The 25,556-nt window shown below is 48.8% G+C and overlaps 1 protein-coding gene across 1 annotated transcript in view; it reads right to left on the reverse strand.

The window, feature by feature from the left end:
• Positions 1-1,157: 1,157 nt before the first annotated feature.
• The window catches only part of DARS1 (aspartyl-tRNA synthetase 1), a 63,194-nt gene continuing 38,795 nt past the window's right edge, over positions 1,158-25,556 (reverse strand). The window contains exons 5-16 of the mRNA XM_038751504.1: positions 23,909-24,011; positions 20,254-20,334; positions 19,508-19,567; positions 11,260-11,371; positions 10,139-10,273; positions 7,177-7,324; positions 6,293-6,439; positions 5,006-5,048; positions 3,866-3,946; positions 2,852-2,963; positions 2,473-2,544; positions 1,158-1,827 (exon numbers count right to left, since the gene is read on the reverse strand). Of these exons, the coding sequence (XP_038607432.1) occupies positions 1,736-1,827; positions 2,473-2,544; positions 2,852-2,963; positions 3,866-3,946; positions 5,006-5,048; positions 6,293-6,439; positions 7,177-7,324; positions 10,139-10,273; positions 11,260-11,371; positions 19,508-19,567; positions 20,254-20,334; positions 23,909-24,011 (1,186 nt within the window). The 3' untranslated portion in view covers positions 1,158-1,735. The remainder of the gene's footprint in view (positions 1,828-2,472; positions 2,545-2,851; positions 2,964-3,865; positions 3,947-5,005; positions 5,049-6,292; positions 6,440-7,176; positions 7,325-10,138; positions 10,274-11,259; positions 11,372-19,507; positions 19,568-20,253; positions 20,335-23,908; positions 24,012-25,556) is intronic.

Below are 25,556 nucleotides of genomic sequence, written 5' to 3' on the forward strand. Positions count from 1 at the left end.
ATGGTATTTGTTAAGTGCTTATTATGTGCCAAGCATTGTTCTAAGCGCTGGGATAGGTACAAGGTAATCAGGATGTCCCACTTGGGGCTCACAGTCTCAATCTCCCTTTTCCAGATGAGGTAACAGACACAGAGAAGTGAAGTGACTTACCCAAAGTCACACAGCTGACAAATGGCAGAATCAGGATTAGAACCCATGACTTCTGACTCTTTCCAACTAAGCCACACTGCTTCTCTAAGCTCCTTGAGTGCAGGGATCACGGATGGAGAATGGGCGTGGGAGTCAGAAAGTCATGGATTCTATTCCCGATCTGACATTTGTCTGCTGTGTGATCTGGCCAAGTCACTTTGCTTCTCTGTGCCTCCGTTACCTCAGCTGTAAAATGGGGATTGAGACTGTGAGCCCCACGTGGGAGTCCCGATTTCCCTGTATTCACCCCAGCACTTAGTACAGTGCGTGGCACATAGTAAGCGCTTAAATAAGAGCATGGGCCCAGGAGTCAGAGGATCTGTCCTGTCTGTGGTGTGACCTTGGGCAAGTCACTCATTTTCCTCAACTGTAAAATGGGGATTAAATCCTCCTACCTCTGACTTTGAGCCCCATGTGGGACAGGTATTATGTCCCACCTGATTCTCCTGTATTTACCCCAGTGCTTAGTAGTGCCTGGCACGTAATAAATGCTTAACAAGTACCATTAACAACAACAACAAAAAAGTAGGGGGCAAGTTCCTGCAGGCCACAGTGTTCTAGCCCAGATTCAGGGGGTCAAGCCCACCACCCCCTTCCCAATTTCAGTGGCTAGAATTATGGTTCCAAGGGCCATAATTTCCATCGCTTAATCCGGATGAGCGTCCACCCGGTACAGACCCGAACGGCTCCCGGGGCTAGCTCAGCCCTGAAAGTGCCACAGATCAGAGACAGGCAGAAACGGCAAAGCGGAGCTGGTCACCAATTCACTTGCAAACGGTCCAATCCTAGAATAACGTTTGGGTGCCATATGACCAAAATCTAAAAAAGAAGGAAAATAAACTTCACATACTGTTAGGACAGAGCCCAAGAACCCCTGGGGAACCCGTGTAAAAGGAGGAGAGTCAGTGGGTTGTTGAATCTTCCCCACACCGTGCCTCAACATCTAACGTAAAAAACCCAGATCCGTCTGAGTTTTGAAAATTTTATTGCAATTCAGTATTAGAATTTCACGACTCATTATCAGTACTTTGCTAATTTAGCCTCTCCTCCTACTTACGGACTACCTGGGTATACATTACTCGATTCATCACATGCCTCTTTTTAATTTCCCAGCCACAAATGCATTATTTTTTGTTTCTTTGTTACCCTTGTCTGAAGTCACCATTTCTTCAGATGAGCTGAAATACTTACTACATCAAGACCTTCAATCTTGTAGCCACGGGGGAAAAAATAGTTCATATTGCAACCAGAAAAGATTTATTAAAAGCCAGCTAATTTTCAACGTGCTCGGGTCTCACGTGGTAGCAGAAGATGCATTTTTAACCTCAGACTGTGAGGCCCGGGCCCAAACATTCCCTCATCATTCCCCACTGAGGGGTGGGGGTACAGGTGATCCCAATCCTTCCCCTGGATCGAACAGCATGAATGATCTGGAAGCTGACTACCGACTGGAGCACTTGGGAGAATTGGCTGTCCTTGAGCAGTCGAGGTCCAGACTGACCAGCCGTCACAGGGGAGCGGTGAGATGAGGCAACGAGGCGGATCTCTATGGAGTGAGCCGCTTGGGATCCCGGGGAAACATGGAGGTCTGGCGAACGTTGTGCAGGCCCAGGTACAGCATGGTTACCCGCTCCAAGCCTGTGGAAAGAGGAGTAGTCAGCGACCCCGGTCCACCGATCTCCTTCAGAGTTCCAGTGCTAGGAGAGAGCCTCCAGGCCAGGTGCATCAGAAGAAAAGCGTGGTTTCCCAGCGCTGGGCACACCTTGAAAACCCCACAGACTTCCACCTGTGACTCCCTAGGCCTCCTAGGGCTCCGCAACACCCTCCCGGTAAGGTGAGCCTTGGGGGGAATCCACAAGACTGGCAAGCTTGGATGTCATACAGGGAGATGTTTCAGTATCAGCCACAAGCAGAAACACCCCCACTGACTGAAGGGAGCCAGCTTGGCAGGGTGTGTTGTCTGGCTGAGAAGGGGCTGCTGAATGCTCCCTGAAAAAGGGTGCCCGGAGCAGAGTCTGATTTTACCTGCCCTTGGGCCTGCAGCAACCCCGCCCTCCCCCTCACCAAGGCGGGCATGAGTGCAGCAAATGATGGATGGCTGGAGTGAGGCTCACTGGGCCACGGGACTATGAGCAGGAGTGTGGGGGGGCTGGTGTCCTGAGCACGGAGCCTTCTCCTCTAAAACCCCACCAAGACCCAGTCCCCGTGGCTCAGGCCCAGCAGCGACGAGGCACCCTCCCTCCTATCTCGCTCTGAGGCTGGGGCTCCAGGAAGCGACATTACCTATCCCCCCTCCGGCGTGAGGTGGGGCTCCAAAGCGGAAGGAGTCGATGTACGCCTTGATCTTCTCCAGATCTGCAAGGCAAACACCAGGGCCTCACAATCCAATCGTTCTTCCCCCAAACCCCCTAAACCGATCTGGAAAGAAACCAAACCCAAATCGATGGCTGGGTCACTTTGTAGCAAGGAGTGGTTGGGTGGGGAAGAAAGGCACTCATCGGGTGACAGGGGTTGGGCCAGGCTCCAGAAGGAGCCGCAGCTACAACTTTGCTAGCAAGTGAAGGGAGATGGAATGGCTGCCCGTGGGGTGGGCCGACCATCGCCTGCTAGCTAGTACCAGGGCTTCCAGTGTGTCTGTGTTCTCTCAGCAGCCGACGATTACCTATTCCATGGTGCTGGGCACGCTCGGTCAGCAGCTGGGGGTCGTGGATTCGCTGAGCTCCAGAGAGAATCTCCTCGCCTCTCATGAACATGTCATACGAATTAGATTGTTTCTGCAAAGACAGAAGCAGCTCAGTTCTCCATGCAGGCGTGGGAGGAAGCCCCTGGGCCTGGCCAGCTGGGCAGCCCCACCACCAACGTTCCCCAGGAGGATCCCGCGGCCAAGCCCGCGGGGACAGGGTAAGGCCCAGAGGCGCGGGTCACAAAGGCCACACAGCTTGCTCCAAGGGGGGAGATTCCCCACAAAGTGGGGGCCGCTGGGGTGGAGAGGGGATCATATTAGGGGCTGGGGCAGGAATGCCCATTCAGGAAACACAACAGTCCTTCCCTTGCTCTCTCCCTCCCTCCCTGTCCTTCCTGTGGTGTGCGCTGACCCTCTCAAAGGTCTCCACAGTGACCTTTTGGTCCTCAGAGCCCCAAACTGGCTAATCCCACAGCTTCTCACTGGCTCTGATTTGGAGAAAAGTGAGGTGGGATCGATTCCCTCAGGACTCTCGGCTAATTAACGGCTGAATTTAGAGGGACCATTTGATCTGGGGGCGCCAGGGAAGTCAATGGAGGGGGGCAATACTTCCCAAATCACCTTATGGGCCTCACTTAGGGAATCCCAGTGACAGAAGAGCCACTTCAGTCTCTGTACAGCTGATGAGCACATGATTACTTAAACTGTACAGCTGCCTGGCCTTCTCTCTCCAGAGACGCAGCAGTCATAACAGCCCAGCTATCGAGTTCATGTTTCCAAACAGGGCTGGTGACTCCCGGGACAGAATAATGTTGGATTTCCCACATGGCCCCGGAACTGCTGCAGCAGCAGAGACCCTAGGAACAACCTTGTGCTTTCAGGTGGCTCAGCAATGAAATCACTGTCCTGTGACAGAGCTTTCCCATTGTATGGTGAACAGCCAAGTCCACTTTCCCACCAGCTCTCTCTCTTCAGGACTGATGTTATACTTACAGTGTTCCCTGGGTCAGGCATAGTATAAAAAGGTCGAACAGCCAGGGGATACTTGTCCAGGATGTAGAAATCAGTATCATACTGTAAACAAAACGTACGGGATGGGCTTAGTGAGGAATGAGCTCACCACAGGCCAGCGAGGAATGCGGCACCTCTTTCCCTTCGGTGGAATTGAAAAAAAAAATCCCTTAAAGGAGTCTCAATACTGTACTCTTTCCATAGACTCAGAAGTGGCATTGAAGTGGAATTCAGAACCATCTTTCAATTGTTCCTCCCCTAAACACTGAAATAATAAGCAATTTGGAACAATTGTGATTTCCTAGTGAAATATCCCATTTGCTGTAGTAGGTACTTTTTTGGGGGGGGGTTACAGCAGAAGTCAAACGGCTCCTCTCCGCTTGCTTTCAGCTAAGTGTACATTTCTCCAATGTCACTCTCGTGCCAAGGCCCTACTGATCACCCAGTTCTCCTAGGGTGCGGGGGGCTGCGTCTCTGCCGAAGAACTACGCATGCTGTAGTCCTCACTGTAGCCAATCCTGCTTGTGTGGGCACAACCATTTCTTCCAGCACCATGCTCCCCTGTATCCAGTCAGACGTGTTCTGCTGGAAGAATGTTTCCTAATTCTGCCATCCTGTTCTGGCCAAAATGCCCAGTGGTCCAACTGTGCTAGGTAGGGAACAGGACGGCAGAGGCCAACAGGGGGCGCTCACAGACCACTGGTCGGGGGCCGGCCTCTTTACCTCACCCTCTCCCCGGGGGGCCATGGGGGGTCCTTGCCAGTACCTCATTTTACCGTTTTCATCTCTGCAAGTATCAAAGTCTGGAGCTATTTAGATCCAAGTAATCAGTCCACCAATCAGTGACATGCACTGGGAACCTACTGAGGGCGGATCACTGTAGTAAGTGGTTGGGAGAGCCCCACAGAAGCAAGGTACAAGTTCCCTACCCTCCAAGAGTTTATGATCTAGGAAGAGGAAGAACAAAGAGAGAGCAGGAAACGGTTCAAACCTATCAGGGAGAAACAGCTGAATGAATAACTGAATGCACCTAGGAATATAAATGTACCTCCCCGCTGTAGTGGTAGTGTAGTGGCATGAGGAACCAGAACTCAGAACAGCAACAAAAAAAGAAAACGTTACCTTCTCCTTCACCAGGCGACCCAAAAGTTTCTCGTTGGGGGTACTGAAACAGAAACCAAAGCACCTGTCAGAAGCTTGAACACCAGTTTAAAATAGCCTGACGTTTTTCTGTCTCGAGTCATTTATGTCCTGAAACATTTTTTCCTTCTGCATCTCCCAAAGAGCCCAAAAGCTTGAGGTCTGAATCCATACTTCCCCACATGCTGCTGAAAAGGTGTCAACTTCCTCCGCTTGGGAGCTCAGCCCAGAGTTCGGCTAACGGGCGTGTGTCTGCCGGTGTTCCTTCCTGGGCAGGGGCAGGGAGAGGGCAGGGAGCAGGCGGGAAATGGGCCAGGAAGAGCCCTGCTAACACTGCTAGACTCCTCAGTCTACATTTTCCTGGCACTGTGACCCAAACTAAGTAATAATAATAATAATAATAATTATGGTATTTGTTTAAGCGCTTACTATGTGCCAAGCACTGTTCTAAGTGCTGGGGTAGACACAAGGCAATCAAATGGTCCCACATGGGGCTCACAGTATTAATCCCCATTTTACAGAAGAGGTAACTAAGGCACAGAGAAGTTAAGCAGCTTGCCAAGGTCACACAGCAGACAAGTGGTGGAGTCGGGATTAGAACCCATGTCCTCTGACTCCCAAGTCCATGCTCCTTCCACTAAGTCACATTGCTTCTCTAAGTAGGAAGAGGGATGGGGATTCCTGGGGAAATGCGGGGGGGAGGTCTATGTTCCTAAAGAATTGGGCTGAAATTAGAGAAGCTGGGTAAGGGGTTCTAGGTTCCTGGTCATTTGTAGGACTGGAATTGCTTCCAGGCTCCTTCAGCCAAGGGCCAGGAGGGGAGGGGGGCAACCTGGAAGCCAGCAAACTCTAGGCGGCAGCTTCACAGCGGCCACTCACCTGAGGCAAGCAGTGATGAAGAGATGGAGATTGAGGGGGTAGAGGGAGGGGTGTGCGGGGTAGGGAGGTGAACCAATTTCATCCACTGAATTTGGGAGTAGAGAAGGGAAGCAGACAGAGCCCATCACTGGACAGGCACTTGACATGGGGCAATTTTCTCTGGGCTGTACCTGCGAGCCCAGGGACTGAGAACTAGAGCCACGGCGTCTCCCCATCCCTGGATGGGAAGGACGGGTTCTGCCACAGTGCTAGGTCAGTTCCTGAAAGGCGATGACATCCGTTCCACCCGTTGGTCCCGGTAATCTTTGCTCGTCGGCCAACTGTTCTCAGGGGCTTGGGGAGGGTGCTATGGTACCGGGACCCCACCCGGCCCACCCAAGCAACACCCACCTGAGATCTTCCTCATCTCCCATCTCCACTCCTGAGCCCCGCAGTAGGGCCAGGGCCTCCCGATACTCCAGTCTCAACGTAGGCTCCAGGAACTTGAACGGCTCACATGGGAACTGCTTGCTCACGGTCTGAATCTCGGTCTGAAACCTGGAGTTTGGGGGTGGGTCAGAAAGCCACTTACAGATGAGGCAGACGGTTCCCAGCCCACAAGAGGTCACTCTCGTGGTGTAGACCCTGGGAGTACAAATCAGAGGCCCCACTAGGAGCGGCATTATCCCCACGTCATTTTCTGGTGAACGTCGGACACCATGTGAAGCCGTTTCCCAGGCTTCATGGTTTCTGTCTGTCCCCACTCTGGCCTCCGCTGAGAGGAACACAGCGCAGGCCACATCTTTTCCCTGCAGAGGCCAACGAGGCAGCAAGGAATAGAACACTGTGGGGGCCCCTGGCTGGGGGCACCGGGCTCCTCCCCTCCCGCCCCCTTTGCCGGCCCCTGACCCTCCTTGTTTGACACAACCTATAGAGCCAATGGTCTTTTAGACTGTGAGCCCACTGTTGGGTAGGGACTGTCTCTATACGTTGCCAATTTGTACTTCCCAAGAGCTTAGTACAGTGCTCTGCACATAGTAAGCGCTCAATAAATACAATTGATGATGATGATGAATTGGGCTCTTGGATCTGGAAAAACCAACAGAGGGCCCTAAATCCACCCGGATTGCCGTGGTACTGAATTCACCTTCATCTGCCCAGGGCAGATCCGTCTAACTGCCTGAAATCAATCGTATTTGACTGAAATCAAATACGATTTGAAACTGAAAGGAAGGGAGCACCCGCCTGGCTGTCCAAATGGGGAATTCGAGGCACCCGGCATTTCCCCACCTTACCTTTCTTGAAGTCCTTTAAATATCTGCACCAAAGTATCAGCAATATCATCCACCACTTCATGGTAATGATAATTAAAGGCCATTTCAATGTCCAGACCAACGAATTCCGTCAGATGCCTGTGTGTGTTGGAATCTTCGGCTCTAAACACTGGAAAGTAAGAGGAGAGCCTTTGTAAACTGGGCCTGAGTTCTAATCCCAGCTCCACCACTTACCTGCTGTGTGACCCTCTGTATGTCACTTACCTTCTCTGGACCTCAGTTTCCTCATCTGGCAAATGGAGATTAAAGATCTGTTTTCCCCATGTGTGTCTGATCTGATTAACTTGTATCTGCCCTAGTGCTTAGTTCAGTGCTTGGCTCCTAGTAAGTTCTAGACAAATACTACATTTACTATTATTATTATTGTTATCCTTATTAAACTCTATATCAAACTGAAGCATCTTTATGCAAGTGAAGTTTTTTTACATACACTATTTTAGATGGTCAAAAACATATTTGGAGGGATTTTGGAGTTAAGATTCCAAACAGTTCTAGCCACCTGTAAGATTATTTCTGGTGGTTCAAGTTATTTCAGAACAAATCAAACAATACTTGATAAGAAATCTTGAAAATTGGATAAAAACCATCTTGCTGTTTAGGGGAGGCTCTCTAAAAGGACCTTACAGTGGAAGCTGAAAGCTGGGAATAGCTCAAATGTTTGAAACCCAACTTAGAATACCTCCTCCTTCCAGAGTGGGATGTGCCCCTGTCCAGGGCAGCCAAGGCCAGTTTGGTTTTGGTAAGCAGACAGCTGATTATCAGAACGAGTCCCATTCCATCAATGAATCAAACAGTGGTATTCATCCAGTAATAATAATAATAACAATGACATTTATTAAGCACTTACTACGTGCAAAGCACTGTTCTAAGCGCTGGGGAGGTTACAAGGTGATCATGTTGTCCCACGGGGGGCTCACAGTCTTAATCCCCATTTTACAGATGAGGGAGCTGGGGCCCAGAGAAGTTAAGTGACTTGCCCAAAGTCACACAGCTGACAATTGCCAGAGCCGGGATTTGAACCCATGAACTCTGACTCCAAAGCCTGTGCTGCTTCTCTAGTACTAGGCACTGTATTAAGCCCTTGTAAGAGCACCCCATTCATTCAATCATATTTATTGAGCATTAACTGTGTGCAGAGCACTGTACTAAGCACTTGGAAAGTGCAATTCAGCAACAGAGACAATCCCTGCTCACAACGGGCTTACAGTAGATGAGGGGAGCCAGTCAGCAAAACAAGTAAACAGGCATCAACAGCATCAATATAAATAGAATTCCAGGCCAGAAGTAGGACATGGGCCAGGGGTCGAGGGAGGGACGGGCAAGAACGAGGCACAGTGAGAAGTTTAGCACCATAGGAGTGGAGTCTGCGGGCTGGGATGTAGAAGGAGAGAAAGGAGGTGAGGTAGGAGGGGGCAAGGTGATGGAGAACTCTGAAGCCAACAGTGAGGAGTTTTTGCTTGATATGGAGGTTGATAGGCAACCACTGGAGATTTTTGAGGTGGGGGGGTGATGTGCCCAGAACGTTTCCACAGAAAGATGAAGTGTAGACTGAAGTGGGGAGAGACAGGAGGTTGGGAGGTCGTGCTGAGGAAAAGGGATGGCCGACAGTGTCAAAGGCAGCTGAGGGGTCGAGGAGGACTAGGATGGAGTAGGAGCCGTTGGATTTGGCAAGAAGGAGGTCATTGGTGACCTTTGAGCGGGTGGTTTCAGTGCAGTGGAGGGGATGGAAGCCAGATTGGAGAGGGTCCAGGAGAGAGTTGGAGGAGACACACAGTTCCTTCCCTCAAGGAGCTTCCAAGCTTAAATTCCCAATTAGCGGAGAGGCTGCCATCCAAAGAGCCAGTGTCGCTCATGAAACACAAGCTCCCCCCAAGGAATCTATCCCCTGCCAGAAGGGCCCTGGGGCTGGTGGATGAGTTCTCAGTCAATCGGTCAATGGTATTTATTGAGTGCTTACTGGGTGCCGAGCACTGTACTAAGTGCTTGGACGACTACAATACAAGAGAGTTGTAGACAGATTATAGCCGAGAGGGGGAGATAGACATTAAGTAAAATTATGGCTACGTATAACAGTGTTGTGGGGCTGAGGATGGAGTGAACAGTAAGTGTTTAAAGGGTACCGATCCAAGTGCATGGGCAATGCAGAAGGGAGAGGGAGTTGGGGGAATTCATTCACTTCAATTGTATTTATTGAGCGCTTATTGTGGGCAAATGAAGCGAGCATGCCTGCTGAGCAGGCCGCTACTTCCGCGGGGTACGGCTGCACCATTCCCTCCTCATGCTAGCAGGGCTGCCACCTACAGCTGGGGCCGGGCCTCGGGGGCAAAGAGGGGGTGGGGTTGGGCCAGAGCTGGGCCGGGGAAAAACTCGCTCTTCCCTTCAGCCAGGTACACCGACCTCAGAAGGGAAGAATCGAGCCCGCTGTTGCTATTTACAGTCCGGCTGGGAGAGCGGCAGCAGGGGTGGATGGAAGACCCGGGGCCCGAAGCTGATCCCTGCAAACCGGGCAGGCTTGGTTTTTGTGTTGGGTCCACAAAAGCCTGCTTTGGGTCAGCCCAAATGGGGCACCCATCCTTTAGAGTGGCAACTGGGACTTGGCTGAGGCTCAGTGCAGGTGGGAACTTCCACAGCTGCAATGCAGGAATTTCCAGCTAGTGAAAAAGACAGGTTCTGGTCTGAGATGCAGGGTGCGCTCTCAGAGCACAGAAACCTTTTCCATTTCCCAAAGAGAACCGTTTCATACCGAGAGTGCCTTCTTTGACTTCACATTTGTCTTCCACTATCCATGGGCAAGTCGCACCCCACCATTATCCAAAGGGTTCCTGACTAGAGGACAAAAGGACCCTACATTTTTTTAAACCCTCACTTGAGCTACACCTGCATATTCGTGGGACTCCCACAAAACAAGTCAAGGCAACTTTACCTGGTCCAATACAAAAGACCTTTTCAAAATCGGCACAGATACACATCTGCTTATACAGCTGCGGGGACTGGGCTAGGTAGGCGCTGCTTTTAAAGTACGACACTGTGAACACATTGGCTCCTCCTTCACTGGCAGCTGAAAAAGAACAAAAACCCAGCTGGGCATAAAATACAGCCTTATGAGAACTTATTCCCCACGGTCTCCCAAGAACAGGAATTCCTTCAGTTGGATCCCCTATCCAGGGCGGGGATCCGAAAACCCAACAAAAAGACTCTTGCGGGTGGAAAGGCTGGAGCCCAGGTCAGGAGCCATTTGTTCCCTCCCACCATGATCCATGGTTCTGAGTAGCAAACACGTTGTCCCCTTAGTCTGACAATACTGGCTAATACATCATGCCTCTAGTTGACCACAAAAATATGCCACGAGTCAGTTCTGCTTGGTTGTTCTGGTAGTCCGGGGAGAAAGACCTGGGTCTTTAAGCTCTGGCATCATCTGCTAATATTTCATTGCCCCATGTCATCACCTTCCTTTTGAATCAAAACGATGTGGCACTTTAAACCAGTCCCGATCACTCTGGCGACTCAGTGAGCGAATGCATACAGTACATTATTTTACCTACAGCTGCCGTTCAAAATAAAAGATGCCTGCAATTCTGATTTCAAAAGAACTCTAAAGGAGGAGACTAGATCCTGAGACATCTTATGTAACTAGAGTGTGGTTTTCTGACCAAGGATGGAGTTGCTCAAGCCGTCGCTCTTTCTTTATTACCCTAGAGGGGTTGAAATAGAGGAAGGAGGTAGTGAGTTTGCTCGAACTTCATAAGGTGAGTCCATGGGAGGTTGGCATATCAGCAATGAGTACGAGCCTTCCTACTTGCCAGCCTCATAAGCAAAAACACAAAGACATCAACAATATAATTTCAGGATTCTAAATTTTAGCTGAAATGTCTTAGAATTGGATGTGTATGTGTGTGTGTGTGTATCCATTCATGCATGCACTTTGCCCTTCACATTCAACGATGACACTAATGATAGTGAGGTGAGAGGGATTTAATCAATGGGCATGGGGATGATCAAAAGAAATGAAATGTCGCCTGCACAAATAAATGTAAGAATACCTACCGGAGATGATTTTGGGAGTCTGGATTTCCACAAACCCCTTGTGAGTGAGAGTTTCTCGGAAGAGACGGCAGATCCCAGATTGGAGGCGGAAGACTGCCTGACTGGTTGAAGTCTGTTTAAAAAAAAAAAGGTAAATAAGGAACCCTGAAGTAATTTTAATGATTGAGACTGCATAGCAAGGTAATCAGGTAAACAGAAGAGGACAAAGTTATTGCCCTAGAAGTGCTTAGTAAGTAGACATATTAATAGACACAAGTCTCGCAAAACATGAAACTTAAGCAATATTTCTTTGGGTCAGTCCCATAGTGCATACAGCTAAATCAATCGTGCTGACTGAGTGCTCAGTGTGCAAAGAGCTTGGGGGAGTGCAATACAACAGTTGATGGACATGTTCTTTACCCACAAGGAGCTTACAGTCTAGAGGGGGAAGACAGACATTAACATAAATAAATAATAATAATGGCATTTGTTAAGCGCTTATGATGTGCAAAGCACTGTTTTAAGCGCCGGGAGGATACAAGTTATTCAGGTTGTCCCACATGGGGCTCACAGTCTTAATCCCCATTTACAGATGAGGTAACTGAGGCCCAGAGAAGTGAAGTGACTTGTCCAAAGTCACACAGCTGACAAGTGGCGGAGCTGGGATTAGAACCCATGACCTCTGACTCCCAAGCCTGGGATCTTTCCACTGAGCCACGCTGCTTCTCTGAATACATTATGGATGGGGGATCAAACATTAACATAAATAAATAAGTTATGGATGTGTATATAAGTGCTGTGGGGCTGTGGGTGGGGTGAATAAAGGGTGCAGACCCAAGTGCAAGGGCGATGGAGATGGGAGTGGGAGAAGAAGATATGAGACCTTAGATGGGGAAGGGCTCTTAGAGGAGATAAACTTGAAGGTGGGGAGAGTGATCGACTGTTGGATATGAAAGGGGAGGGAGTTCCAGGCCACAGGCAGGACTCCATCTCTGACCCTTGGAGGTACTGTGTGCCGGCTGCCTGCCTGGATACCCATCCAGCAACCCTAACTCTTTTCTCTCCATTACTGACACTTGATCCAGGAATCCGGGCCCTCGGATAAACTTACACCTCTTTTTGGATCCTGTAGGAATGGATTCCCTGTACTCACCCGCTTCTGGCTGAAGAAGGGCTTCCTTATGCTTGATTGGAAGCCTGAGGCTGCAATAGGTGCCCCTTGCCACACCTTCCAAGTTTATGAACATTTCAACCTCATCTCCTCTGCCTGAGTCTGTTCAGACTGCAGTGCTAGGCCTTCTCCCTTTCACCCTCACCTGGAATTTCCTCCAACCCGCAACAAATTTGTTTGTCCATCACAGTGCCTTCCCCCAGCTCTCCTCTGTGCTTCCTGGGATGGGAGTGGAATTTCCCACAACGAACGCTGCCTCCACTGCTTGTGGAGAGCAGAGCAAAAGTGAGGGAGCTTGAGGTTGGCCTCGTGGGCTTGAAGGCTTTAGGCTGGCGGTGGGCCCTCACTGCCAGCCCAGCCCAAAGTTTTAACCTAGGAGTCACGGTTGGGAAAAGGGATGGGACACAGGAAGGGAAGGTCGCTCGTCTCTGGCCCAGTCCCTCTGCTCCAAGGAAGGTGGACTCAACATTTGTCGTTCATGCTCAGGTTTCACCACCTGACCGGCCCTGAGTCACTGGGAATAGGGAGGGTTCTATACTATTCTGAATCTGGTTATGTCTCTGGTTTATCTCCAAATGCCTCACGTCACCCAAAGCAGGAAGTTGGGCTGGCCAAGGGTGTTGAGACATCTGCCCAAAGTGTGCCTGCCCCTTGCTTCCAAACCCAGCTGGCTCTCCAGGAGTGTGAGGGAACCTGTTCAGGGTAGGCAACCAGTCACCAGAACCCCCCAAGAGCTTCTCCAATGAGAACGCGCAGAGAAGCAGTGTGGCCTAGTGGATACAGCACGGGACTGGGAGTCAAAAGGACCTGGGTGCTAGTCCCAATTCCACCGCTTGTAAACTGTGTGACCCCGGGCAAGTCACTTAACATCTCTGGGCCTCAGTTACTTCATCTGTAAAATGGGGAATAGGACTGTGAGCCCTATGGGGTAAAAGTTTGACCCAATCATCTTGTACCTACCCCAGTGCTTAGTACAGAGCCTGGTACAGAGTAAGTGGTTAAGAAATACCATTATTATTGTTATTATTATCGCGTGCATTCTCATTCCGACAGAGTTCTGCAAATTGTCTGAGGATAGGTACAAGCAGGATCTGTAGTAGAACTCAGAGCCCTTGTTCACAGTGCAGGCAAAGCTTCACCTCTTGCTGTACTGAGGCAGGCAAGGCCTGGCTAGATCACCTATACTAAGGACCCCAACCCCATTTGAGTGCTACACACAGCCTGGCTGAAGAATAATCTGAAAAATATTGTCTCTTTCTAATTTTCCCTGGGAATTTATCAGTGTTTGTGGCTACACCTCACCAAGGAGGGTGAAAAATATCTGGGCTCTTGCTGGGTAATATCCAAATTGACTTTTGGTGATGACTGGATAGCCTGAGGGCAGACAAAAGATCCTCTCGCCAACCCTCACACTGTCTCTTCGGGGGTATAGAGTTGGAGGTGGACAAAGAAACTCCAAGGTCCCATTTTGAACTGGGCAGAAGGACAGAAACAGAACCCTCCATGAGCCCCCCAGGCCAGAAATGAGAACAAGGCATCCTTTACTCCTCGCACCCCCAGTACTCACATATTTAATCTTCCCAATACATTTTAATGTTGGATTATGATGAAATTAAAACAACATGATTGATTGGTAGATGTTCCCCCCACTCCCGAATAATCCACACTTTTGGTAAAACCTGGGAATTTTAAAGGGTCTGAGCTACGAGCTTCTTTGCTTTTTTTCTTCATCTGGTTAAAAAGCTAGAATTACTGCCCCCCTCGCTCCCAGATCCCACATCAGTCGATTCAGGAGGGGTTTGGATCCATTCACACATGAAAGGTTCATTATGGATGACCCAGTCTATAGAGGTCAAAGCTAGGGATAGTAGGTGGTCCGTCGGCATCCACAAAGGTGGTGGTTCAGAAAAATAGCCATCCACGGGATTCCTAAAGGATCCCGGTGCCACTGAAGAGTTTGAGTCCTCGGCGGGATGAACCGTGGGGCTGACCTGCCTGGGGCTGCTAAAAGACCTTATGTTCTATGTCGCCCAGATTTGCTCCCTTGGTTCTTCCACCCTCCCTCAGCCCCATAGCACTTACGTACATAGCCGTAATTTATTTATGTATATGAATGCCTGTCTCCCTCTCTAGACTGTGACCTTGTTTTGGGCAAGGAATTCTGCTGCACTGTACCCTCCCGGGGACTTAGAACAGTGCTCTGCACACAGTAAGTGCTCAATAAATAAGACTGATTGATGTTTACTCATTTCTTGGTCTCTTAGGTAGTATCTGTTGAGCACTTTTTATGCTAAGCACTGAGTTGAGGACAAGATAATCAAATCAGTGCTCACAGTTTAAGAATAAATGAGAGAAGGAATTTTAATTCCATTTTCCAGATAAGGAAATGGAGGCACAGAGCAGCTAAGGGGACTTGCCACAGGCAAGTGGCAGAGCTGGGATGTGGGTCCAGATCTTCAGACCTCTCTATTCCTGTGCTCAACCCACTAGACCATGCCATGATCATAACGTATGTTTTTGTAAATTATAAGGTTAATGATGCGAGACAATAATTTAAGATGAATTAGCTTTACAGAGACAAGAAATAGTATGATTTCTACAGTATATTTAGTAAGTAATCACTTAGGGTATGCTTCGATGTACAGGAAAAACAACACTTTTTTATAAACAACTCAAAAAAATCAACGTTAAAAAGATTTGCATCACTGCACTGTTTACTTGCTCTTTGTCAAGGTGTCTACATTTTCAGTTACATGGAGACTTGTGGTCTCTTATGTGGTTTAGTGACACAGTCTCTTCACCCAATCAAAACAAATTGGGTAACTTTCTGATTTCAAAAACTTAGCAACCCATTTAAAATAAGGCTTGGGTTCACCTTCACTAAGAAAGCAAACAATGTGATTTCACTGAAAGCTTCTGAAAAAAGTGGGCAGTAAGGCAGGCCAGGTGGGAATTTTATGGGACCGCTTTTCTTCTGCACTTATCCGAGCCCGTCTGCCCAGAGCAATCAGGGATTTCACAGCTAGTCAAAGTGCGCCTGCATCCGTGATGCATTTGAGACGTGCAAGGAAAACCCTGATCAAGAATGAGAAATCTCAAAAGAGTGACCCCAAGTATCCCCGCGGTTACATCTCCGAAACCTCACAGGGATCCTGGGGGAATTCCCTGACCCGACCCTCCCCGCCAGTTCACCCAGAAGGCTGTGAGTGACGCTACGTCATGGGACCAACTCTTCCAGAGATTGCTTAACTAGACAATCTCCCTTAAGAGATTTTTCCTCCCAGATTTTCCCTAGGTCCTCATTTTCCCTACCCGCTTTCCCTTCTGCATCGCCTATGCACCTGGCTGTATACCCCTTAAGTATTTAGATACTAACTCCAGCCCCACGGCACTTATGTCCATATCTCTACACTCTACTTTCTCCCCAACTGCAATTTATGTTATTGTCTGCCTTCGCTTTTAGACTGTAAGCTCCTTGTGGATTGTGACTACTGACTCTGTTGTACTTTCCCAAAGCTTAGCGTAGCACAGTGCTCTGCACACAGTAAGCACTCAGTAAATACCAGTGACGGACTAGCCGATCCAAGTTCAATGAGCATATCCAAACAGCTAGCACCACAGGTGCGGGGGAGACAGGCAACCACTGAAATAGGATGAGATACAGAATGTGAAAGGCAGGAGGTCCAAGAAAGAATGAGAGAACAAAATGAGAAGGGGCAGGGCTCCAGGGGCCCAGCAGACCTGCTCCAGCTGGCACCCTGGTCAAAGCCTCGAATTCCCACACTTCCAGGTAGGTGAGTCATGGAAAAAAGGGAAAGGCATGCCAAGGAAGGAGACTTCATATTCTGAGATAGCCCTGAAACATTTACCACAGAGGATTCCCTGCACACTTTTAAAGGGGCATGAGGTTCAGTCTACTGAGTTCTCTCCCGCTAGACTGTAAGCTCCTGGAAGGGAGGGATCATCATGGCTACTAATTATACTGCACTCTTCCAAGAGCTTTAGCCCAGTGCTCTGTACACTGTAAGCCTTTAATGAATACTCTTGATTGATTGACTTGACTGAATAAGCAAGAGTCAAAACGATCAGCAAAGAAGGCATTTGACCATCAAATGGGGTAAAGTGCTTCAAGTGTAACTTCATCAATGCAATAAAAACAACAGGAATTTTGTTTTCAAGGAACAGTGCACAGATTGGGGACTGTAACTAATTCATGTATTTCCAAAGCTGAGAGATCTGGAGGCTGCTGGAGAAGGGAACAGCTCTATTACTTGCAGCCCCACAGGACAGTTGGAAGCTCAGACCCAGCCCCGAGAGATCTCTGATGCCCAGCTGATGGATCTGCGCTGGGCAGAGCATTCCAGTTCAGCCCAGACCAACCCAGCCAATTACTCCTAGGTCCCAATGTGCAGAACATCATCCATGAGGGTGAAAGCTAAGCTGTTCAGCAGAATGGCTACTTATTTTTTTGACACAAGGAAAAAAGCTGTACCACAATGAGTAAAAACAATGCTGATTTTCTGTAATTTAGAAGCTCAGCTCCGAACGGCCCAATTTCTAGGTCACTCACACAAGACTGGAGGAAATTATCTGGTGTGGTCTTGAGAACATTCAGGAGCTGGCCTTGTAGGTAAAAAAGCATTTTCCAGAGTCAAGAGCCACAAAGGCTCAAGTGAACAAAAAGGAGAAATTAATTTTCCCTGCACCCTATTTTGCTGATTATTCCATTTCCTTCACCTGGACGTCTCTACTGCTCCTTCTGGAATGTCACTTTTTCAACCTACAACGACCCTCTTCTTCCATGAGAATTTCAAATAGCTCCAACAACTCACAATGAAATATTGGCACCCTCCATGAACCGCTTATCCACATCAGCAGGAAAGGAAAAAGAATGCCACTACCCTGCATTTTACAGTCTCCTTCCCTGCCTGAGGAACTCCGGCACTTAGAGTCATAGAAAGCACAGTCTTCTGAGCTTCACCGGGCTCAAAAAGATTCAACCATCAAAATCCAACCTCTTGCCCAACTGAACTCTTGGCACTTACCACAACAAATTCTTTTTCTAATGTTCAGCAGAGCTTGCGGCTTGTAAAAATCCGTATTTACAGTTTATTATCTTAACTGTAGCCGCTGCTGTCAGGGACTGTGCCACCACACAAGACTTCCTGTTAGTTCGCGACTAAAGGGGGGCTGCACTCTGAGAGTGGTGAGTGGGGAGATCGACAGCGCCTGGGCTGGGGGCAGCAAAGACAGGACAGCTCTGACCATGTTTCTTTCCTCATAGCCCTGGGTCAGCTGCGATTCCTGGGGTTTGTGAACAGGACAAAGAACAGGCCTCAGCCTGCAGGGTTCCTCCTGGGATCTCTTGGAGCTGGAGCCCCTGGGGGGGCATCAGGAGCCAGTAAGCAGGAATGATTCTGAAACGTCCCCCCACCACCTTGGCCCCAGGGGGTAGGCTGATTTCCCTCCCCTGGGCATCCCACCCCGACTTCGGTGCACTGTTCCTTGAAAACAAAATTCCTGTTGTTTTTATTCCATGGTTGAAGTTCCACATGAAGCAGTTTGCTCCATTTGATTGTCAGATGCCTTCTTTGCTCATTGTTTTGTCTCTTGCTCTTTCAGTCAGGCAATCAAGGAGGCCTGGGTTAAGCCCTCGTGAGTGGTCGCTGGGAGAAGGGATCCTCTGGCCCAGGGCCTGTCTGGGACTGGGGTGGACAGCCAGGCCAGAGGAAACCAAACATCCTGGCAATTGTCTTCCCGGCTCTCACCGGAACAAATTGGCTGGTGAGACCGCTGGGGTCACACTGAGGGTGCCGTTAGGCACTGCCCCTTGGGAGCAGGAAATGGATAGAGCAGACACAGCACGGTAAGAAGGAGAAAACAAGGACTGCTTGAAGGAAAGTCAGAATCCAGGGGGAAAGGGACCAAGCCCTATGCGATGCCAACGGAAGGGCTAGGGGCCACACGGGCTGACCCGGGTCTTCTGGATGGAAGGAAAAAATGAGATCCATTTCTTCCAAGTACAATAATAATAATCACAATGATGGTATTTGTTAAGTGCTTACTACGTGCCAAGCACTGTTCTAAGCACTGGGGTAGATAACAAGGTAATCAAGTTGTCCCACATAGGGCCCCCAGTCTTAATTCCCATTTTACAGATGAGGTAACTGAGGCACAGAGAAGTTAAGCAACTGGCCCAAAGTCACACAGCTGACAAGTGAAGGAGTCGGGATTAGAACCCATGACCCAAGCCCGTGCCCTTTCCACTAAGCCACGCTGCTTCCCTAGTATGTGCTTTCCTGGGCCCAAGCTTCCCTCCAAGGGGCCAGCACACATTACGCTTTTTTCAAAGGACCGGCCGGCCAAGATTCAGGGCAGGGAGCTACTGAGCACAGCGTGGTTGAAATATAAGGCCCAATAAAGTGCTTGAGCTGCCCGAAGGGAGGAGTCTGTTTCCTGTTTCTGGAAAGCCCTTCCTGACCCCCTGAGCCACAATTTGGAAGAGCATCAGGAGCAAAGCAACAGGAGAGAAGAGCACAGATAAGAGAAGGGGAAATTGGAAAGGGCTTTGAAGGTGACAGGGTGGTGAAACCAGTTAAGAGATTTAAAAAGAGGGAAGATGTGGTTAGAACATTAAGAAAGGAAGATGACACTGGTTTTACAACAGTGATGAAACCACTAACCTCTTTCACTTGTGGACCAGATCAACATTTAAACTGAGACAAAAGGCCAATGAGGAGAGTGAAACAACCGCAAAAATCAACTCCTAACTTGTTCCTGTAACCAAAGTCCACACCCAGATCAAGCCTCCAAGGCCTGCAGTACTCTACCTCATTGTATCGCTTCCAAAGAGCGCTGTAGGGTCTCTCGGGGATGGGGCTTCCATGGTTACCTGGGAGGGACTGCCTGTTGGCCTGGGTGGGAAGGGGGTCTACTGGCAAGCAGGTGCCTTTCTGCCCGCTGGCATGTTAAAAGAGGAGACCCACAACCAAGTCCCACATGCTTTCCCACACCCGCGTTCCCACAGCCTCCTGAGCTTCTGAACAGTTTGGCACACTTGACGCCAAAGCAGGTGGAGTGTCAGTGTATGAAGCTTACCCTAAGGTCGATGACTCGGTTATCTAGCCTTGTGTCCTGGTTCACAGTGGCTCTTCCTTCCTAAACATGTGAATACATCATTTTTACTGTTCATGAAAGAAAAAAGCCATTTAGCAGCAAACCCGAGAAACAATAGCTTTGTGGGATCCTCCCCAAGCCTGGACAGAACTGTCAATCCCATTCCCGGGGGAGTTAACACACACAGGGAGCAGAACACATGATTGGGAGGGAGGTGAGGGGGAACGCTAAAAAACCCACTCCAGAGCAAACCCAAGAGCAGAGAGGCCAGCCTCTGACCCCAGAGAGTCCTTGGTCAGGCAGAGAATATGGGGGCTTATCTCAGAGGAAGAGCAGAGGGCTGGTGCCCGGGGTTCCTGGTACACATCTGGGAGGGAGGTGTTTGATTAGGCAGAAAGGGACCGTTATGCTAAGTGGGGAAGGATGAGGCCAGGAGCAATTAGCAAACATCGGACACGTGGGACAAAGCTGTTGGGTGCTGAGAAGGGAGGAGTGCAGGAAGTGAAATTGCCCTGCTGATGTCAGCCGCGTGGTCCCTCCCACCCCAGAGGGCACCACTGGAGAACCTGAAGGCCTGGGCTCAGGGGCGGCACCCGGGCCCAGGAGACGAGACCCCCGAAGATAAGGGGACACACGATGGGGAGTCACCCTCTGCCAGAAACTCCTACGGATTTTGTTGGGGGAGAAGCAGGATGAGCAGAGAGAGCATCTCAAGCCAAAGCTTTCACCTCTTCTCCTTCACCCTCAGGTCGAACGGCATCCTCCAGCTGGAGAGGCAGACGAGGTTCAGCCAAACTGATCACGTACATCTGAAAGTGAGACAGCCCCAGAATAAGATGAGGGCGGTACACGCGCGCATGCATGCACGCACGGACGGACACACACACTTTGTAAAAATAGACAGCAATTGTCACAAACATCACAGTGTTTGCATAAATCTCTGTCTCTGTTGGATAAGATCCAAGGGGTGAGATTTCAGCCTTGGATGCACTCGCTCTGTGTGCACTGAGGGCCCCAGAGCTCCCTTCGGCTTCCACTCAGGACACAGATGAGCTGAACTCATCACCTCTTCTCTAACCCACATGCTCCTTCCAGGTCCCTTCCACTGCTGCTTGCAACTGGCTTGAACTTAATTAGGGGGACATTCTCCCCAGCTTTCACCTTTTTAGTACAGGGCTTTGCTTTTAGTAGACTCTAGGGAAATGCCACTGATCCATCGACTGACTGATCGCTCTAACTTGGTTTCTATTTCAAACCCTCCCTTATTTGAAGGGGGACAGCCTCAGATACCTGGGGTAACAGATTACCCTAGTTTCTGACATTAAATCTCCACTCAATGTTTCCTCAGCCCGGATTCGTATTTTCAGGGTTGATCTGTTCTCTGGGGTCACCTAGGGTATATCTTTGTGCCTACATTAAATCATCTTTGTTTTTCCCACGCCTAAAAGTAACATTTTTAGTGGCAGTAAATATCCACACAGCATTTCATGCTCGACCAAGTGCTTACCCTCATTTTTTTATCGGTTATTACTTTGGTAATAGCTCTGCGTTATGCTGTTTGTGGAATCATCAACAGTACTTCCACTTTCACGCAACAATCAATTAAGCACTTAGAGTGCATTAGGTACCAAGCAGAACGTGCTCTCGGAAGAGACAGTGGTCTGAAGTGCTGTTTGGGCAGGTGGAGGCTAACTCAGAGTGGGCTGCCAGGCCCTCCAAAAGGGCAGGGTCTATGAGTGTGACACTGCCATTTTTTGCCTAGTTCTCGCCTCCTGGGGTCGTTCCCAAGGTTTGCCAAGGCAGCGAGCAGACGGGGCACACTCAAACTGCATGCCCTGCCGCAGGGCACTGAGCAGACAAGGACTGTGCCCCTTTCTTTAGGACTTCAATACCTGATGAAGAGCAGCTGAAGGGTAAGACCAGTAAGTCCCAGCTACTGAACTGTAACCCGTCCATGACCCCCCAGTCCCCTCCAGCTACTGTCCATCTCTCTCCTACCACTTCTCTCCAAACCCCTTAAGTGAATGGTCTACACACCCCGCCCTCATTTCTCTTGACCCCCTCCAATCAAGCCTCCGCCTCCTTCACTCGACAGAATATGCCTTCCCAAGCTCACCAATTACCTCCTTCTTGCCAAATCCAACGGTTTCCACTTCATCCCAATCCTCCTCGACCTCTAAGCTGCCTTAGACACTGCTGCCCACCCCCTTCGCCTAGAAACATTATCCAATCTTGGCTTCACTGACCCTGTTAATCAATCAATCAATCGTATTTATTGAGCGCTTACTGTGTGCAGGGCAATGTACTAAGCACTTGAGAGGCAACGACACAATATAATTGACCCATTCCCTGCCCACAACAGGCTTACATTCTAGAGGGGGAGGCATGTTAATATAAATAAATTGTGAATGTGTACGTAAGTGCTGTAGGGCTGGGGGGTGTGATGGTGAGAAAAGGGAGCAAGTCAAGGTGACAAGGAAGGAAGTGTGGGAAAGGAGGAAATGAGGGCTTAAATAAGGAAGGCCTCTTGTAGGAGACATGCTCTCGAAAAGACTTTGAAGGTGGGGAGAGTAACTGTCTGTCGAAGAGGAAGAGGGAGGGTGTTCCAGGCCAGAGACAGGACACGGGCGAAAGGTCGGCAGCAAGATAGATGAGTTTGGTACACAGTGAGTAGGTTGGCATGAGAGGAGCGAAGTGTGAGGGCTGGGTTGTAGTAGAAGAGTAGTGAGGTGAGGTACTTTAAAGCCGATGGTAAGGAGTTTCTGCCTGATGCAAAGGTAGGTGGGCAACCACTGGAGGTTCCTGAGGAGTGGGGAAACACGGATTGAATGTCCTCTCCTGGTTCTCCTTCTATCACTCTGGCTGCTCATTCTCAGTCTTTTTCACAGCCTTCCCCTCTGCCTCCCTCCCTCTAACTGTGGGAGTCCCTCAGGGCTCAGTTCTGAGTCCCCTTCTATTCTCCATCAACACCCACTCCTTTGGATAACTCATTCGCTCCCATAGTTTCAACTACCATCTCTGTGCAGATGATTTCTAAATCTACCTCTCTAGCCCTGCCCTCTCTCCTCCTCGCATTTCCTCCTACCTTCAAGATATCCCTACTTGAATGCCCTACTGACACCTTAAACTTAACATGTCCCAAAGAGAAGTCCTCACCTTCCCACCCAAACTCTGTCTTCTCCATGACTTTCCCAACACTGAAGGCGACCCCACTAACCTCCCTGACTCCCAAGACTGTAACCTTGGCATTTTCTTTGACTCATCTCTCTCATTCTACCCAAGTATTCACTCTGTTACCAAATCCTGTAGGTTGTACCTTCACCAACATCGCCAAAATCTGCCCTTTCCTCTCTGTCCAAACTGCTACTACACTGATCCTAGCACTTATATACACTGCCTTAACTACCGCATTAGCCTCCTCACTGACCTCCCTGCCTTCTGTCTCTTTCCACTCCAGTCCATACTTCACTCTGCTACCCAGATCATTTTTCTACAAAACCATTCAGTCTGTTTCCCCACTCCTCAAGAACCTTTAGTGGCTGCCCATCCACCTCTGCATCAAACAGAAACTCCTTACCATTGGCTTTCAAGCACTCAGCCCACTTCCTCTTATCTGACCTTGCTGATTTTCCCATTACAATGCAGCCCATAGGCTTCACTCCACCAATACCAACCTCCTCAATGGACCTCAATATCATCTATCTCACCACTGACCCCTTGCCTGCACCTTCCGTCTGACGCAGAACTCCGTCCCCTTTCACATACCAGCACTTTCCCAACCTTCAAAGCCTTATAAAAATCACATCTCCTCCAAAAGGGCTTCCTCCACTAAGCCCTCATTTCCTCTCTCATCTGCGTCATCTATGCACTTGGATCTGTACCTTTAAAGCACTTGATATTCACCCCACCCTCAGCCCCACAGCACTTAGGTAAATATCCATAATTTATCTTGATGTCTGTCTCCCTCTGGACTGTAAGTTCCGTGAGTGAAGGGAATGTGTCTATCAACTCTACTACACTGTATTACCCCAAGGACTTAGTACAGTGCTCTGCAGTAAACACTCAATAAGTATCATTGATTGATGGATTGATTGCATGGGAAACAACTCGGGTCCAACTTTTGGCCCCTTCAAAAACAAAACACACACAAACTGTACCACTTTCAAAATGGAGTCACTGTTAAGTGAAAGAATACAAATCAAGGTCTTCGTTAAAGGTTAAAAGTTTAAGTTAGTTTTTTATTCACAACTTGTCTATTATTGGATACCAAGTTGCATGATTGGAAACCTATAAATTGGACAAGAAAACCTTTTAATAGGGATGGCTTCTTGCATCAATCAAAAATAAATACCCCAGAACCCATTTTATTTCCAAAAAAGTTACCCTTTGAACATGCAGCTCAACGTCTTGCTGGGTACAGCTTCCGATTTTCTGATTCACTTTCCTCACCACACCTTCTACATCCACAATGCTCTCTTTGTTGATGCTGTCAATAAAATAGCCAACTTTAAATCATTCCATTAGAGGTCTTAGGACTTGTTTGTGTTCCAACTTGCAACAAAATCATTTTCTTTTTAAATAACTGAAACACATTAGTTTAGCTCTCAACAGGAAAGAACACTTGGGAGAGTCAGTCTATTTAACCTGCTTATATTCTGCTGTAATACATTTTGCCTTACGAGATTTCATGGGTAGGTAAGTTCACAGAAGTCTAAACTCAGTACTCTCTGTAAAAGACTGTGAACACAAGAGTGAATTGTACAACCACAGAATACTGAAATGTGAAGTACATCCATTTAATTTTTTTAAATGAGCTATTCTGCATTCTAGGTTTATTGGGCAGAGACTTGGCACCCAGAACCACATCTTCAAGAAACGCATCAATCTGTAGGCACAGCTCTGATTTTTCATTCATTCATCCATCCATCCAACAATGGTACTTCTTACTGAGGACAATCCAGTCCTCTAGACTGGAAACTCGTTGCGGGTTGGGAACGTGTCTACCGACTCTGCTGTACTGTATTCTCCCAAGCACTTACTACAGTGTTCTGCACAGTGAGTAAGCACTCAATAAACACCATCGATTGATTGTTTACTCTGTGCAGGGTACAATGGAGTAAATAGGCATGTCCCCTATTTTCAAGGAGAATACAATCTAGTTGGGGAAACAAACATTAAAATAAATCTACTACTCTACATCTTCAGTCCTGATGTCTCTCCCTCTCTGCAGTTTCGCATCTCCTCCTGCCTTCAAGACATCTCTACTTAGATGCCCTGCTGTTAACCTCAAACCTAACATGTCCAAAACAGAACTCCTTATCTTCCCATGCCAACCATGACCTTCCCCTGACTTTTCCATCACTGTAGACAGAACCACGATCCCGCCTGTCTCATAAGCCTGTAACACTGGCATTAGCCTCGACTCCTATCTTCATTCAACCCACATATTCAGTCTACTGCTAAATCCTGGTGGTTCATCCTTCCCAACTTTGCTAAAATTTGCCCTTTCCTCTCCATCCAAACTGCTACCATGTTAATCCAATCACCTATCCTATCCCGCCTCCATTACTATATCAGCCTCCTTGCTGACCTCCCTGCCTCCTATCTCTCCCCATTCTAGTCCACACTTCACTCTGCTGCCCAGATCATTTTTCTACAAAAACGTTTCATCCATGCTTCCCCCTTCTCAAGAAGCTCCCGTGGCTTCCCATTCACCTCCGCATCAATCAGAAACTCCTCTATTGACAACTTAGTCACTGTACTTCGATCTCGCCACCGACCTCTTGCCCACATCCTGCCCCTGGTCTGGAACGCCCTCCCTTTTCATATTTGACAGAAAACTATTCTCCCCCACTTCAAAGTCTTATTGAAGGCACATCTCCCTTAAGAGGCCTTCCCTGACTAAGCCCCCTCTGCTTTTTCTTCCACTCCTTTGTGTCACCCTGACTCGCTCCCTTTATTCATCCCCAATCCCAGCCCCACAGCACTTATATACGTATTCATAAATTTATTTATATTAATGCTGCCTCCC

Source organism: Tachyglossus aculeatus, chromosome 9 (genome assembly GCF_015852505.1).
Source record: "Tachyglossus aculeatus isolate mTacAcu1 chromosome 9, mTacAcu1.pri, whole genome shotgun sequence".
NCBI classification, from domain to species: domain Eukaryota; kingdom Metazoa; phylum Chordata; class Mammalia; order Monotremata; family Tachyglossidae; genus Tachyglossus; species Tachyglossus aculeatus.